The sequence below is a fragment of the Panthera uncia genome (genome assembly GCF_023721935.1).
Source record: "Panthera uncia isolate 11264 chromosome C1 unlocalized genomic scaffold, Puncia_PCG_1.0 HiC_scaffold_3, whole genome shotgun sequence".
Taxonomy (NCBI): Eukaryota; Metazoa; Chordata; class Mammalia; order Carnivora; family Felidae; genus Panthera; species Panthera uncia.
In genome coordinates this window covers 16,384,119-16,401,128 of record NW_026057584.1, presented here as the reverse complement: position 1 = coordinate 16,401,128, position 17,010 = coordinate 16,384,119, and the positions used below count along the sequence as shown (strand labels likewise).

Here is a 17,010-nt window from a genome sequence, read left to right as displayed (position 1 = left end):
GAGGTAGCAATTGGAACGTCAGAAAAAGTTGGAAACCAAAAAGACGGATACTGTCATCACTGCAGCTAGAAGTGGGTTCTGCCGAAGGTTTATAAATCTATATGGATGCAAGGTATAATATGCTATATAAACCCAAAATCCGCAATGTCTTATAACAATTGTTAAAATGCTAACAGATTGTAAGGCTAGGGAGAAAAAGTCAAGTTGAAAATTCCCATTATTAGCACAACTCGAGACACGCAGCTCATATGTTTTAGACTTGGTAGTTCCACCTGCAATTCTCTCCCCTGGCTTTTCCAGTAGCTGCCTCCTTACCCCTCAGGGGGTCCCAGCTCAGGTCCTCCCTCCTCCCTTCTCCCTCCACGCAAAATGAAACACTTCCGTTTCCTCCACTGCACTCTATCACATCATCTTTTTCCTTCTTGTGAGAATTTTTGATCATCCTATTTATTATTCATATTCCAATTAGAACAGAAATATTTTTTTCTGGTTCATGAGAGTATCCCCGGCCCTTAGGAAGGTGCCAAATTTATTAATAGATATTCATTAAGTATCTACTGAATAAATAAACGAATTAATGACGGTTCCTGAACCCAGTCCAGCTCACTCATCAAAGGTGTCACCACTACAGCACTGGTGTATGTTGCAAAAGCATATTCCAGGGGTGTATGGATGGCTCCGTTGGTTGAGCGTCGACTCTTGATTTTCGTTCAGGTCACGATCCCACGGTGTGGGATCAAGCCCCACATTGGGCTCTGCACTGAGTGTGGAGCCTGCTTAAAATTCTCTTTCTCCTTCTGCATTTCTCACCCTTCCCCTCTAAAATTAAAAAAAAAAAAAAAAAATAGGGGCACTTGGTTGGCTCAGTCAGTTGAGTGTCTGACTCTTGATTTAGGCTCAGGTCATGATCCCAGAGTCAGGGGATCGAGCCCACATCACCCTCTGCACTGAGCGTGAAGTCTATTTAAGATTCTCTCTCTCCCTCCGCCCTCCTCCTCTGCTGTCACTTTCTCTATAAAAAAAAAAAAATTAAAAAAATAAATAAAATACCACATTGCTTAAAATAAATAAAATAAAATAGGATATTCCAAAAAAAAAAAAAAAAAGGCAATCACAGGCTAGAAGTTTGAAAAAATGCAAGCCTGCAACCAAAGCAATGAGATAGCTGATAGGAGAACAAAGTAGTGGGCTCACGTCAAGAGTGGTTTCCAGAACCCTCACAGACATCTAATACTTAACGGATTTTTAATCACCATTTTAAAATTCCACGCCCGAGCCATGGAATTAATTCTGGACGTGGAAAGAAACATCCCCCGGGAGCATGGGCAGAAGCCTGACTCTTAAATGATCAATGTCTTCAAATGCTGCGACTGTCACCCTACAAAAATGCCAAGGCAACAAGTACAAGACGTCTCTTCTGAGGAAGAGGGGCCGTGGGTCTCGAGTTCCACTTCATAAGGCTTCATTAATCATGTCCAACTTTTGGACTGTCAATGATACTTCAGTGCCTTAGCCGTAAAACCTTCCACCCCTTCAGATAAGCCCGTGTTAATCTCTCTCCGGCTGAAAGACAGGCTAGAACACAGAGTCAACAGTTGGGGTGTATGTAAGTTTTGCCTGAAACGAAGCCCAGGCTTCCTCCCCCCGACTGTTGTATATGTTGCCACTGTTAATCGCTTTCTCTCAGTCCCTGCGGCTGTGGGTCAGTTTACATAAAGACTGCTGTTCGGGGACACCTCTTCTGAGATAGATGAACAGTGCAGTTTCTGTGTTTCAACGATGAGTAGAGCCAAAGCGTAACTGCCCGTCATTAACAAATAGAACCATTTGGATGCACCAACCACTTGTTGCTCCGTGAAACATTCTTGGCTTCCTGCCAAGGTAACTTCTTGCTGCAATTCCGCCCCTGCCTCTTTTTCTGGCGTATCTATTCTCACATCGTCCTCTCCAGACACCTTCGTCTTTACTGGGCTCACGGAGGTTTCGGTTTATTTATTTGAGGACGACTAGTTTATGGCTCAAGTGCTTTAAAAGGAAACTCTCCATTAGTCATGAGGAGGCCACAGTGAGAAAGACAGAGCAAGGCGCTTTGTTCCATTTCTTCAAAATTTTGAGCAGTTCGCTTTAAAAGTAGCCAGGCTAGGGGCACCTGGGTGGCTCAGTCAGTTAAGCGTCCAACTTCAGCTCAGGTCACGATCTCACGGTTCGTGAGTTCGAGCCCCGCGTCGGGCTCTGGGCTGATGGCTCAGAGCCTGGAGCCTGCTTCCGATTCTGTGTCTCCCTCTCTCTCTGCCCCTCCCCTGTTCATGCTCTGTCTCTGTCTCAAAAATAAATAAATGTTAAAAAAATTTTTTTAAATAAATAAATAAATAAAAGTAGCCAGGCTGTGAATTAATTTACATTTCTTGCAAGCTGGTTTTTCATACTTTATCTTATTTCATCTTCGTAATAAAATCTGACAAAGGGCATCGATCAGCCTCGGCAATCTGATGACCAAACCGAAGATAAGAAAAGTTTCGCAAGTCGCCCAAATGAATACGATCCAAATGCGCAAAGGTACTGTGATCAGAAAGTCTGATTCTGGGGCTATAATGGCCCCTGTCACAAAGATACAAGCAATCCAAAGGGGGGGGGGCGGGGGGGGAGAAAAAAAAAAAAAAAAAAAAAGGCACAAGGCTCTGCTTTTTGTGGACCATTCCTCACTTTCTCACTTCCTCCCAGAATCACGTTTCTTCTAGTTGCCTGTCCTTAAGGCTGAAATGTGCTGCCATGACTTCCTAGATGGTGCTCTTGTCTTCGTTGAGTTAACCTCTCTCTCTGGTCCTAACTTCCACTCAAGAGGGCAATTAGGAGTTTCTGTTAAAGGCTTTTTCCCTGGGGTGAGGGGGGCGGGGGCGCAGGGAGAAGGTCACACGAGGGGCGGGGGGCAATCAGATCGATGCAATGAAACTCTTCTCTGAGTTCATCCTCTGTTGAGCTGTAGATCACGTGTAGAATAAGAGTCAACTATGGGAGGAAAATCAAAATACTGAGAGCAAAGAAGGTATCCAGTTCTCACCCCAGGGGACCTCAGCACAGTGTATAATTGACCCTGTTTCATAGAAGCATGCTGGGCACAACCACTGTATGACTTCCATGACTAGTGTCAAAAATGCGATCCAGAAATGACAGGGCTCGATTGATAACAAGCCACTCTTACTCATTCATGGTGGTGGAAAAATTGCAATAAGCTGGCTAAATGGCATTGGCAGAGATTATTCAAGTCTTTCACTTGGGCATATATCACATCAGTGTTCCTCAAACCTATGCACGTTCCAGTTGAATCCACGTTGTACTAGTAATCCCTATACAATGTCCACATTGGACTGTTGATCTGTATAAAATGAGAAGTAGGCGGGAGGGGAAAGAGAAGGCTGAAACAGCATTGTTTTAAAACACACAGTTCGAGGAGAGGACACTTGATCCTTATTAAATATCCTGAAGCTTTTTCAAATTTTATAAACAGCCCAATGGCAAGTGGTCAGACTGGGATGCAACCATCCTCTTCCAATAAGCACTACTTGGTGATCTTTCCCCCTGTAGCCCTAATCGTCTTTGGACAAGAATCACACTCTTGGCCTCTCCAGAGGTGCTTTTTTTCTCTACTGGTAGTCAAAATGCCGAAAGGCAATCAGAAAGGGAGAGGCAAGGATGTGGGTTACTCATTACCGATACCAGACTCTGAACCACTGAGATCTACCCAAATAAGCCAACAGGTTCATTTACCTGTTGAAGACTGCATCCGAATCATCACAATTTCTTTGATTGTTCTTATCTGTTGGGTATGGTCCGAGGACAGGCATATTAATTGGCTTAACAACTGATTACCGGGCAGCATGACCATATGTTGCGAACTAAAGTCCCTGTCACAGAATCTGGCAGCGGGAGAGTTGGTATCTCAATCTGAGTTTTTATCCCGCGACAAACGGAATGTAGCATGAAATTGTACTCTCATTTCACAAATTCGATAAATGACATGAAGCAACAAATTCCCCTGTAAATTTCAGATCCAAGAATTTCCGTAAAAATAGCTTCACAAAAATGATTGATTACATGGCCGATAAACTGGGATATGGTCAGAGATCAATGAACGGATCTCCTGCAACACTTATTAACGAAACTGTAGGAATCTTTGGCTTTTGTTTTCACTCCTACAACCAACGGGTCTTTCACAACCACTGACTACACTCTCATTGATCAATTTCATAGAATGTCCTGCCTTCCACCATTATATTGTTAGTTATTGGAAGCCCTAGAGCAAAAAGATATATGCTTTTGGGTGGGGGAAAAAAATGTAGCTTACTTAAAACCGAAGGCTGCCTTTTATGCTATGGTTTATACATCAAAGACTCATGCTAGACATCCCTCCCCAAATCCCTTAGCCAGACTGTTAAGCATGTAAATCTTTGGGGCAGAGAACTGAACCGAACATCAGTGGCACCTTCAAGGGCTTGTTTGAAAATGGATGTGAGATTTCCAAAATTAAAGCGCTTAAAAAAGAAAAAAAAAGGGTCTTTCTTCTCCTGACCTTGGAAACAAGTAAGGACGATGTTATTTTAATTTGCATTCAAGTTTTAACAACACAGTCACACAGCACCACTGGGATCCACATTGGGTTTCCACTGAAAATTGCTCATCATTTCATTATGGTTCATTATGTTGATAACTGTCAGAAGGCATTAGAAGTGAGGGCTTTGAGTAATAGACCTGAAATGGTAATTTTAAAACAATACACTTTCTGGAGGAAATACAGTGGTGCACTATATTCAATTAGAAAAGGCAAACGTAGAAACAAAGTGAGTGATGTTCGCTGTTTGGGGCTAAGCTATTTCAGTTTCTCAATAACCTAAGCCTGCAGACCAGCGTTTTCAAATCAGGACCTTTCGTCATAGACCTTGGGAAATTTGCCCTCATTAGCTCTAAGCTCCTCCAGTATAAATTGTCTCAAAAGCTGCAAATTTGGAGTATTTTAGGCCACGTCTGAGGATCAATCAATCACTCTTTGTTTGTTTGGCACAGCTGACTGAATCATTCAAGGCCGTTGACTTGGAGACAGATTTGTGAAGACCCCTCAAGCTGGCAATCCAAAATCATAATCTCTTATTTCACAGAGTGCCCCAATCAGGAGGCTCTAATAAGTTTCATCCAACAAGTGAAACAAAGAGCACCCCAAAGCACAAGGACAGATTTCCAACTGAAACGTACAGGAAACCATTCTGGTAATGGTGTTCAGAAGTCAAGGTGGCAAAATAACAAATCAGCTTTTCCTTCCCAGATATCCGAAGCCAATTCACTTCTTCTAGAAGGCATTTTTGTCTAGTACATTTTGCAACACAGTAAGGGGTTGGCAAGTCGCCTTAAATATGATATAGGTTCGGTCTCCCGGGGAGGGAAAGACCTTTCTCACTATCATCACTGAACAAGCAACTAAATAACTAAGGTAATCAAAAGTCTTCCTGCACAGGCATGTAGTTGCCTTCTCCCACCACTGCTGACTGTCAGACCACATTCCTGACTACAGAGAAAGGTAAGAGGGAGGTGAAAGAGATCTGGAGGGGAGGGGCTGGTTATCAGTAGAGTTAAATGACATGTATCTCTTTAATAAAAATCACATTCAAATTCCCTCTAAGAAATGATTCATGAGATCAAAATTTCTTCATCAGCTTGAACGGCATCCTTGTGTGTAGACAGGTATGGGAGTCTGTGTTGCTGGCAGTCACAAAAACCCTGTCACCTTTCTTGACTGATACCCGTGTCTGAGGTGAACATTGACATTTCCACTGTGAGGCAGTAACCTGGTGGGGACTGTGGAAGAAAATACAAACAAACAAACAAACAAAGCTCCATGGTGAGTGTATTTGATGATGTAACTCCAAACCAGGTTGGGTTTTCTTCTGGGAGACAAAGGAAGGATTCAATTTCCATCAAGGGAGAATGTCCCCCACCCTTGAAATTATCTTCCTAGAGTCACCACTGAGCTGAAGAATAGGCCTGACAGTTACAGCCACGGAAAAGAGGGCCTCCTGTCTCCTGCCATCCATCAGGAAGGATCTAAATCCTTACCACCCGAAGATGGTCCACCGACCAGCAGAATCAGCAATAGCTGGGAATTTGTCACAAATGCAGCCTATCAGGCCCGACTTCTCCTGCTAACCCCTAGTGACTTCCGAGTGCTTCCTACGTGCATTGATATTTAAGAAGCATTTCTTCTAACTCTCTGTTCTAACCGGGGTGCGGATTATTTTCTCGAAAATATTCGTGATGCTTCCACAGAAATACAGCCTATCCCACAGGCGGCCATTTATGCTAACCTTAACCGGAAGCGCCAAGAGAGGCACTCCTAAAGATAGTGTTTATTGGCCATTTAATCCTTTGAAGTTCTCAAGCAGCGTGCATGGTATGAAGACCTTCTTAGGTGTTTCCTTCTAAATTAGCCGATGCTGCTTGTGTTCACCTGGTCTAATCGTTCCCCGAGTGAACAAAAACCTGATTTTACAAACCAGTGGAGCAGAGTCTCTCTTTGGCTAGAAGAATGAGGCTCAGATAGTGTGTTTTATTTCTTCATTAGCGTGCCGTCACAGTGAGCGATCACTAAATGCAGGGCTGCATGAGAATGCTGGAGTTAAAGATAGCATAATGAACAAAGAAGGTGCCTGATTATCATGGCTGTCAGCACAAGGGAATTGGCTTTGTCACCTGGCTTAACCAACTGGTAAGAACTGATTAAAGGCTGGAGTCGGTTTGAAAGGATCCCTGATGTTTATGTTCCTTTCTCTCCCCCACATCTTCTCAAAAGAATCCGATAAAGCTGGTGTGGGGGGGGGGGGCGAGGCAAGGGGGAAGGGCTTCATTCTGTGGGTTATTTGAACAGGAGGTTCTTTGAGAAACTCCCACTGTCTTCTCTATTGAAATGCCTACTAAGTGCCGTCCAGGACTTTCTGCGATGGCAAAAATACTCCACAGAGGAGCTGTCCAGTATGGTCACCACTGGCCCCATGCGGCTAGGGAGCCCTTGAAATATGGCACAGCATAAATTGGAAACTGAATTTTAAATTTAAAGAGTCATATGTGCCTAGTGGCTACAGTATGGGACAGTGCAGGAAGGGAAAAATCTAACGTGAGCTGTAAAGTAGAAGAGACTATAATTCTGCTGCTTAATTTACTAGTAAACCTATTAGCAAAATATGGTCACCCCCCCTCCAATTATCCTTGTCTCCAAGGAGGTCTTCAGAGTCTTATGTAGTTAATGTTTATTAAATTAAAAAAAAAAAAAAACCACTTAAAAATAAACTCTGTAGAGAAGTGGGCTCAACTTTGTGTTTACAATGCAATTACGGGGGCAGCTTTTGAAAATGCTGATGCCTGAATCTTATCCCCAGAGATTCTGGAGTCTAGTGCAGCCACTGGGCAATTCAATTGCACGGTCAAGTGAAAAAAGCACCATAGAGAGGCAGTCAGACACGCTGGCAGTGTGGTGTGGACGTGGTTTGGGGGAGGAAGTGACCAGCTGGGGACCCAAGAAGGGACCAAACATTTGTTAGATCCCTACCATGTGCCAGACCTTTACAAATATTTTCTTGTTTAATTCTCAAAACAACCCGACAGGCAGATCATGAGAATCCCAGCTGACCGATGGGTAAGCGGCGTCGAGGGGTTGAACAACCTCAGAACTTTGTGGTGTTAACAGCACCGTGCTTCCTCCTAGCTCGAGTCAGAGGGACGCAATAAACTTAGAATAACACAAAGAGCTTGAGTCAGTAAAGTGTAGGCGGAGTACTAAGAGGATGGACCGGAGGGAAAAAGATCACATATTGCGTCGGTATTTTCATGGATCTTTTATCAGTGACACAAAAAGCTGCCAGTGTTCCTTTGTTCACGTTATTGAAAGCAATCGCCGACAAATGCAAAAGTTACTTTAGCTCTGAAACTTTTTGATGCCCCCCAATTGCTAAAACCCGTATTTTCTTTTTCTCATTTGGATCCTCAAGATACAGCCAACAATTTATGCCTACGCAAACATAAAATTCCAAGGGCTCAGCTACCACACTTACACACACGGCAAAGCATTCCAGTAACCCAGGCAGGTGGTGACCTCTGGGGTCTCCCTAAGCTGCTCCCATGTAGCAAGCTGCAGTAGTTACGTGATGGGCCCATGGTCCTAGAATGCTGGTGACAGATCGGAATCATGAGACTGAAAATGCCTGGAGGCAAGAGCCAGACCATCTTGCCATCAAAGATGAATTTTATGAGGTTCTTAACACAGTCGGGCTGCAGGCTGGGGAAGGCTCTATCTGTATGGAAAGATAGACTGCATGAAGGCAGCCATCACACGGTCTGGCCCCAATACTGCCCTTTGAGTGTACTGGTGCCCTAAAACCCCACACCCAGGGAACTGTTGGCAGCCGGTGTGGTCAGAGGAGGAGTGTTTACCTAATCCCACAGAGTGGAACACGGGATGAGGATACTCAGGTTGGAAAAGAAAAAGCCTGGGACTTGAGCTTATCAAACATCATGGCCATCTAGAAAAAGTACTTAGTCTAGGGAAGGAACACAAAAAGAAAACGAGGAAGTCTTTGCCCATTTACGCTTACACCCAAGGCTGGCCCTCGTATTCTCCTTCCCTCAGGAGGGAGTTTGAGTTCGACCCCGGCGGGGAGTGGACAAGAGAGCCTGCCTGTGATAAGAAAAATGTCAGTCTTCTGGTTGTGCACCAAGCTGGGGTGGGGTCCTGGGCTCCTTCTTAACATCTCTGAGCTGGCAATTACGTCGTGCATAAACTGAAAATAATGCCTATTTTATAGATTTGGTTTACTATGAGCCCTGTGATGAGGTGTATTGAAAGTGTCTGATACATTACCTGGGTATCATAAAATGATTCTTCTTGTTTTGTTTTGTTTTGTTTTGTTTTGTTTTTTAAGTTTATTTATTTACTTTGAGAGAGAGAAGAGAGGGCAAGCTGGGGAGGGGCAGAGAGAGGTGGGAAAGAGAGACAGAACCCCAAGGAGGCCCCACACTGCCAGCGCAGAGCTCAGTGCAGGGCTTGAACTCACAGAACCATAAGATCATAACCAGAGCTGAAATCCAGAGTCAGATGCTTAACCGACTGAACCACCCAGGCACCCCGTTCTTCTTGTTATTTTTTTTTTTTTTGAGAGACAGAGAGATAGAGAGAGGAAGCTCACGTGTGTGAGCAGGGGAGGGGCAGAGGGAGAAGGAGAGATAGAATCTCAAGCAGGCTCCACGTTCAGCCTAGAGCCCGACACTGGATCATGACCTAAGCCGAAAGCAAGTCAGACGTTCAACTGACTGAGCCACTCAGGCGCCTCTGTGAAATGGTTCTTACTGCTGTCGTCGTTTATAAAAGAAACTCTGGAGGGTCCGGTAATCTCAGTCCAAATTTAGGATGGATCTGGAATCTCTTCCCACTCCTTTTAAGGCTGATACTTGACTTAACCAGACAATGGCCTCACAGCCAGAAAATACTTCTATCTGGAGGGATGTTGGCTCCAGGCCAGCCAAGATGGAATTTGTAATAGTGAACAAAACAGTAACAGCCATAAACACAGTAAAAGCTAAAATATACTGAGTAGCGTCACTTTTTGCATTTCTATGCTAACGTGGCCCACAGGACGGTGCTAAATACCAACAACGATGACGGAGGTACTATTTTTAACTCCATTCTACAGATGAGGAACCGGAGACGAAGCTTAGGAGACTAAACTGTCAACCTGCTCCTAACTGTGGGGAGGGAGGGATGTTGGAAACAAAGACAGAACATGTGCGAACCCTGCGTGCCTGGCTCTGTCCCTCGACACACTGACTCACGCGATGGAAGCACCATGAGTGGAACGCCTGCCCCCCCCGCCCCCCCCCCCCCCCCCCCCCGCTGCCTATTCTGGTCAAGGTCACAGCCACGGCAGGGTCTGCGAAGCCCACAGTGCTGGTGGAAGCAATGGCAACACTAGCAGCTCAGTCCACAGAAAGTGGGAGAACAGACTCCTCTGTTCCTCTGCATACCAAGGGGCCAACCCCATCCATTCATTAGCCCGGCATGTATTGAGTGCCTATCATTAAACAGGCGTTCATTAGGACCCGGGCCTAAATGTTATGAACACAAAACTATGAGGAAAGAGGGAAGAAGGGTAATGACAACGCAAGCCATGACCTCAGTGCCCAAACTGAAACCACAGCCCACACGTGATCCCGTCCCCGGAACCCTGCCCGGGAACTGTCTCCCCCGCAGCTGTCAGGCTTCCCCAAGACTCCCGAAGGAGACGGTAGAGCCATGTATAAATTCCAATCTCAGCTCTAATCGCACTGCCGGACAACCCCTGAGAGCTCCATCACTGCTCCAGAAAGTGGCCTGTGGTCAGCTGTGCGTTTTGAAGGCGACCCGGACAGCGAGACGGATCCTTCCTTTTCATAAGCATTCCTCCTGCTTTGAGTAACAAAAGATTTCACAGTCCATCTAACCTGCCCCCTGCCTGGTCATCTTGGGAGAAGACCCAGCCAGGCGGGAACGGCAGCCGTTGGCATCGAAGAAACGAGACAGAAGCACGCAACTTACGGGTGCAGGGCATAGAGGCCGCGTCGTTGTCGGCTCTGAAAAAGCCTCGGTCACAGGTGCACGATGTGGCTCCTTCCCAGACAGAGTAGCTGTGGGGCGGGCACTTGGCACAGGTGGCATCCGTGGAGAGGGCCTTGTAATAGCCAATTTTGCAGGCTACGGGAAAGAAGGAAACACACACCAATATAAGCCACCACTAACAGAGCAGAGCGAAACGTCACCTCCTTGACCCAGCAGGAGGGGGACGTTTCTGTGAATCGCTAGTGATCACCTGGCTGGAGACGCAGGTAAGGCAACGAAAAACATTAATCGGTTACAGTCATTCTTCAAAGGTCATTACATTCCCGGCCAGGTGGCAAGGAGCCCGACGGGAGACATTTTCTTAAAACCAGCGGTATCCGTCAGATTGCAGGTATGTTTCCCGAGGGCTTCTTGCGTGCAGGTACGCTGCTTACATGCAGGATGGCGTCCAATCCCGATGAACAGCTTGCACACACGTACTGTTATCAGCCCTCCCTTGGAAATTTGGGATGCTGGCTTTGAAAAGTCCATTCTTGGTGGCAGACCACGCGTCAGGTAAAGGTCAGGGACCAGCTTGGACGCAAGTGTTCTCTCCCCCAAACCTACGCTCTTGGCTACATGCTACGGAATCTGAGAGCGTGGTCTTGAACCAAGAGTCGGAAGCGTATCCAAACGCTCACAGAAAAATTATCGGTGATGATTTCCTAATTACCGGTACACAGGGCACCAAAGCAAAAGGCCAACAAAGGCAACGAGGCATAAAAGAAAAGAGTTGGTAAGACATGGGTCACGATTTCAAGGGAAAGTAATATAAAGTACCGACCGTAGATTCTGGACTATAACACACTAAGATTTTTTTTTTTTTTTTTTAAGATCAGCCGATATTTTATGTTCATTTTCAGATTAATAAAACCCTCTTGTTTTTCCCTCTCTCTATTTTTTCAACACCCCCCTGCCTCCCTATGCTCACACACCCTAAGTGGCTGCTGCAGAGAACATGGGCCATATAGTTCTTTATGCACCTGACATGCTTTCCATGACTTCATCTTCGCAAACATCACACTGACACCGATGGCAGCTTTTCCTAATGTGGAAAATCTCAATAATTCTGGGAAGCCTCACAATAAAAAATAATTAATAGGGCCTTGCTCCCCCCTGCCTCTGCTTCTCCCCTCTGCCCTTCACCATCACCTCCCAAATCTGTCTCCACTTGGAATAGAAATTGACCAACACCATCAGTAGTAAACCCACAGCGACAAAGCCATGAAAAATAAAGTTGTTTCGGGCAACCAGAGGTTTAAAAAAAAAAAGGTGACAGATACCCACCACCTTTCCAGTACGATTCACTTTCAATGTTGTCCATTTATCTCGTCCTTAAGATGTTCCTAAACTATCAAAAATACCAGCTGGGAGAAGAGCCCGTTAGGCATTTGCCATCAGCCTGGCCACAAAAGGAGACCGACCACGCCAGAAACCCAGCGGGTTTCACTCGAATGAGGAGACAAAAAAAAAGAGATCCGCAAAACTGCGTGATTCTCTGAGGAGATATGGCCACGTTCCCTTGTCTCATTACTCATCCCTCAAGCATCTGTACGGCTCCCAGTTGGAGTCTATTCCTCCCCTTTGAACAGCCTGTTGGTATTTTCTTAATCATGCTCTGGTAATGGCAAGCGGAAAGGGAGTTTAGCAGAAGCTCCAGAAAGGCACACGGTTATTTCACTATTATTAACTGAAGCTGTTTATGGAATTTCCTTTAACGAGCCAAAACTTTATGATGTGTGGAGCACCGACAATAAAAAGCACTAGGAGATCAATCTCTCCCTTATTTGCTTTCGTCTCTCACTGGACCGGAGAATCTTAGAAAAACAGGTTGCTCCGATGACTGAGATTTATGTGTCTCAAGTCTATACCCATCACATAATTAGGGATGGTTCAACATGCAAGGTGCTTTTTGGTCATGCTTAAGATGGCCCTAGGGTTTCGACTAAAATCAGAAACACCAGCTTGGGGAGAAAGATGCACTGAGGGTCAAGCTTGTCCTTCCCACATCAAACGCAGCGAGTCCCGGAACTCAGAAACAAATCCACTGGGTCCTGGGGGTTACTGAGTCACAGCCAACAAAGGCGAGTTGTGGAAACGTGGTGCCAGGCTTGGTAGAGCTAGGACTGAGGAGAAGGCATAAATTGCTTTATTTTTCCGCATCTGGAGAGTGGATTGGAATCTTCCGTGTTCCTGGCGCGCCTGGGTGGCTCCGTCAGTTAAGGGTGGGACTTGGGCTCGGGTCGTGATCTCGTGGTTTCGTGAGTTCGAGCCCTGCATCAGGTTCTGTGCTGACAGCTTCAGAGCCTGGAGCCTGTTTCTGATTCTCTGTCTCCCACTCTCTCTGCCCCTCCCCTGGTTGTTTTCTCTCTCTCTCTGTCTCTCTCTCTCTTTCTCCCTGTCTCTCTCCCAAAACTAAATAAACATTTAAAAAAAAATTTTTTTTTTAATTCTCCATGTTCTTGATGATCCTTATGCACCTCCACTTCATCAGGCAGCAACACCTACAAACTCACAATGGAAGTGGAAGAGTGACAAGAAAAATTGGCCTGTGATTTATTCACCGCAACACGAAAACAGAGCACGTCGAGAAAGTTGTAAGGAAGAGAAAAACAGACCATTGCTATTTCGTCAACTTCTATTCTGATCAGACTACTCCCAGTTAAAAAATTAAATTCAGAGTTCACAGAAGTCAAATGAGAGGATGCCTTGCATTTCCTAAAGTTCAAAAATTAGTTGTATATTTATGTTAATTTCAGGGAAAAACGAGATCGCAGGTTTATAGTTTGTCTACGTTTCCTCGAAGCTGGTAGGAATGTGTTGGCAAGAGTTAGGTGTATGTGAATTCATTTGTGGAACACGGAGTTTTATACCCATTTGGAAAATTGAGGGCTGTTGTGTTTTAAACGCACTGACTATTTTTACTCTCTCTTCCTCTTGCTTTGACAAGTGCAAGGAAAAATACCACATTGTCATTGTGCTATTCTCGGCCACCCTTGCCGCCCTTAACACATTCCTTTGTCTTCAACTACATTAAGACCATGTTATTAATATTTCAGCATTCTTAGAAAGGCTCCCTCAAAATACAGGAGTGGTTTTTCATGCACGCGGCCATTGTGCTGCCTACGTTCAAAATGACCTAGTAAATTGATGGTTAGGTACGTTTCTTTGCTCTTGTGGTTCACAGTCGTCTAGCATTTGGTGCATGAATGTGGAAGTAGATCCCATATTTATTCACCACCTATTTGCATTTTAAAAATGTCACTGCACCTTTCATTCCAAACAAAATCCCCACGAAAGGTGTATGTGGTCTAACAAGCATTGACATGTGTTGTGATTTTCCTTCATTCTCCCAGAGGTGAGAACTATTCCACTGTATTTTTTTTTATGGCCGGGGCTTGGGAAGCAAGTTAGGAGTGAGTCAAATTGTACACTCTACACCCAAGAGCCTGTGTAATTCCTTCTGCCCCCTCGCTGGAGTACAGTAGGAAGGAGCGCCTTATTGGGCCTTTCAGATACGTCATTGTGGGAGGATGAGTTCACGTGTGCAGTGAAAACTCTGAATTCACTTCCTTTAGTTTTGCTGTAATGAGCTCTTTCTGCTGACTCTAAACAAAAGGAGAAGACAAGTGAGGACAAGAAGAGAAAGCAAAACTCTCTTCTTTTCTTTCATCGGCTCACCCAGTGCCCTAACAGGTTGCATTTTAAGGACAGTCTTCTACAGAAGTTTCCCTGTGGAATACTTACACATCATAATTTCCGGTGAAACACAAAACCAAAATGTTCTTAAGATGATGTAGTACCTTCAGGATTTCTCGGTGCACAGATGATTGCCACGAGGTGCAATGCCAAATTCAAGGAGCTAGTTAAACCCACTCTTTAACAACATTGTATATAGATGGGGTGGTCGTTTTCCCCCTTCTCAGAGAAATAAAGACTGTCTTTACAGTTCATTTTGAAACCATTCTGGTTGTAAGAATATCTAACGATAACAGCACCTGTGATGATACATCAAGCACTTAAGGTGTTCATAGGCATCGTTTCATTTCATCTTCACAAGGATCCCTTGAGCTTGAGACTTTATCACTATCCGCGTTTTGCAAGTGAAGAAACTGAGGGTTGCAAGTAACTTGCCTGAGGTCACACAATTAAGTGGAAGTCAGTATCTAACCCCGGCTCGTGTGCCGTATGCAGTTACACAGGGTGAACACTGACCGTCAGCAAAAATCCGGCACAGATGAAACAGACTACAGAAGAACTGAGGATGGTCCCAGCTTCCACTTGTGCCCCCAGCCCATCGTGGGGTTGTTTTCACAACCAGTGCTATGCTCTGCAACCTGCGAAGCAGTTTCTAAAGGCTCTCAGAGCTGCACTGGCCGGTACGACGGCTTTAGGCCATAGGCAGCTACTGATCTGGTCCAGAGCAGGCTCTAAGCCTTAAATACACGCTGGATTCCAAAGGCTTAGGGCCGCAAAAGCAAAGTCTCTCATGAATAGTTTTTATATTGATTACATATTGAAGCAATAATGCAGGGGGGTATAGCAAGTCAGAAAAATGTACCATTAAAATTAATTTCGCATGGTGGATCTCACCTTTTTTTCTTTTTTTCATGTGGCTACTAAACTTGAAATTATCTGAGAGGCTTGCAATCTGTTTCTGTTGGACAGTGCTACTCTCAAAGTCCCTCATAGTAAGGCGCCTGTGGCTGCACGCATGCGCACGGGGACTCTCGTAAAGGCTGAGCGCAGAAAGTGCTGGGGCACGCGTCACAGTCACCCCAGCACCTTTACAAGGCTTAGCCTAAGCCCACCTCAGAGAATCAGAGAATCGGGTCAGTTTCTATTTAAGCGCTGCTCTCAGGCACCTAGCTAATTTGAAAAACCTAATTTTGGCTCAAGTACTCAGAAATAGGCACAAAAGGGTTAAAAATTACCTTCCTAGGTAACAAATTTGCATTTTAATACAGAGTGTCCTGAAGGTCAAGGCTGAACTTTTAGCAGTGGCTCTCTGGGGGAAATTTGAACCTTGGCTTTTTGTTTTGTTTTGTTTTGTCTTGTTTTGTTTTAAGTTTATTCATTTTTGGGAGAGAGACAGAGACGGAGAGAGAGAGAGAGGGAGAGTGAGAGGGAGAGAGAGAGAGAGGGAGAAAGGGGATCCCCAGTGGGTTCTGCACTGAGAGCCCAAGGCAGAGGCGAACTCACCAAGGGCTGGAACTTAACTAACAGCGAGATCACGACCCTAGCCAGCCCACTGAGCCACCAAGGCACCCAGGAAACTTGAACCTTATATGCAAACTAGTCTCCAGGGAACTGATGGCGCTGGGGAGAGCCCATGGGTCCCTCCAGCCTCTTCGTGTAGGCATGCTATTCTGCACACACTTCCAAATAGGTTCTATGGGGACACTGCCCTCGGCGTACTGACTGGCTCCACAGTAGATCTGGTAGGTTTAGGAAATCTACCTGAGAAATATCAGAGTCACTTTTAAAGGGCATTATCAAACTCAGTTCTCTGATTAACCATTTACTTGCTAGACTATTATATGAACGATGTAAGAAAAATTGATGGGAAAGGAAAACAATCTGTCAAATAAGGTTTCCGCTTTGCGGTGTTTATAACAACGCAAGCCTCAGCCATCTTCGGGAAAGCCCTGAGCATGAACTGTTTTCCCACTGCATAGATGGGAAAACTGAGGCAAACAAAGTTAAGGATTTGTCCCAAGCAGGGTTGATTTTCTAACCTAGGCGGTGTGGACTGAATTACTGCGCTCATGGGGGAGGACGGCGAGAGAAATGGGGCTCTGTTTGGGGGCCCATCTGATCAGATTTCACTCCCGAAGAGGAAAACACGGCTCAACACTGGTTTTACTGATATGCACTGAGAGTAACTGAACATTTGAGTTTTTTGAAGGAACCTTAAAAATCAACTGGTCCAGGGATTGGCAAACATTTCTGTAAAGAGCCAAACAGCACAGAATTTAGGTTTTGCAGGCCAAGGGGAAGATTAAGAATATTAAGAAGGTGGGGCGCCTGGGTGGCTCAGTCGGTTAAGCGGCTGACTCCGGCTCAGGTCACGATCTCGCGGTCCGTGAGTTGGAGCCCCGCGTCGGGCTCTGTGCTGACGGCTCAGAGCCTGGAGCCTGTTTCCGATTCTGTGTCTCCCTCTCTCTGACCCTCCCCTGTTCATGCTCTGTCTCTCCCTGTCTCAAAAATAGATTAAAAAAGTTAAAAAAAAAAAGAATATTAAGAAGGTATTTCTATTGCAAGATAAAATTCTAACACATTTTCTTTATTTTTTTATTAATGGGATTCAAAATAAAATAGTAATAATTAAGTCATTTTTAAAA

The 17,010-nt window shown here is 45.1% G+C and overlaps 1 protein-coding gene across 4 annotated transcripts in view; it reads right to left on the bottom strand.

The window, feature by feature from the left end:
- Positions 1–17,010, bottom strand: part of EPHA4 (EPH receptor A4) — a 149,587-nt gene that overhangs the window by 67,769 nt on the left and 64,808 nt on the right. For all 4 annotated transcript variants that reach the window (XM_049615826.1, XM_049615827.1, XM_049615828.1 and 1 more), the window contains one exon: positions 10,607–10,762. In XM_049615826.1, coding sequence (XP_049471783.1) covers positions 10,607–10,762 — 156 coding nt within the window. The remainder of the gene's footprint in view (positions 1–10,606; positions 10,763–17,010) is intronic.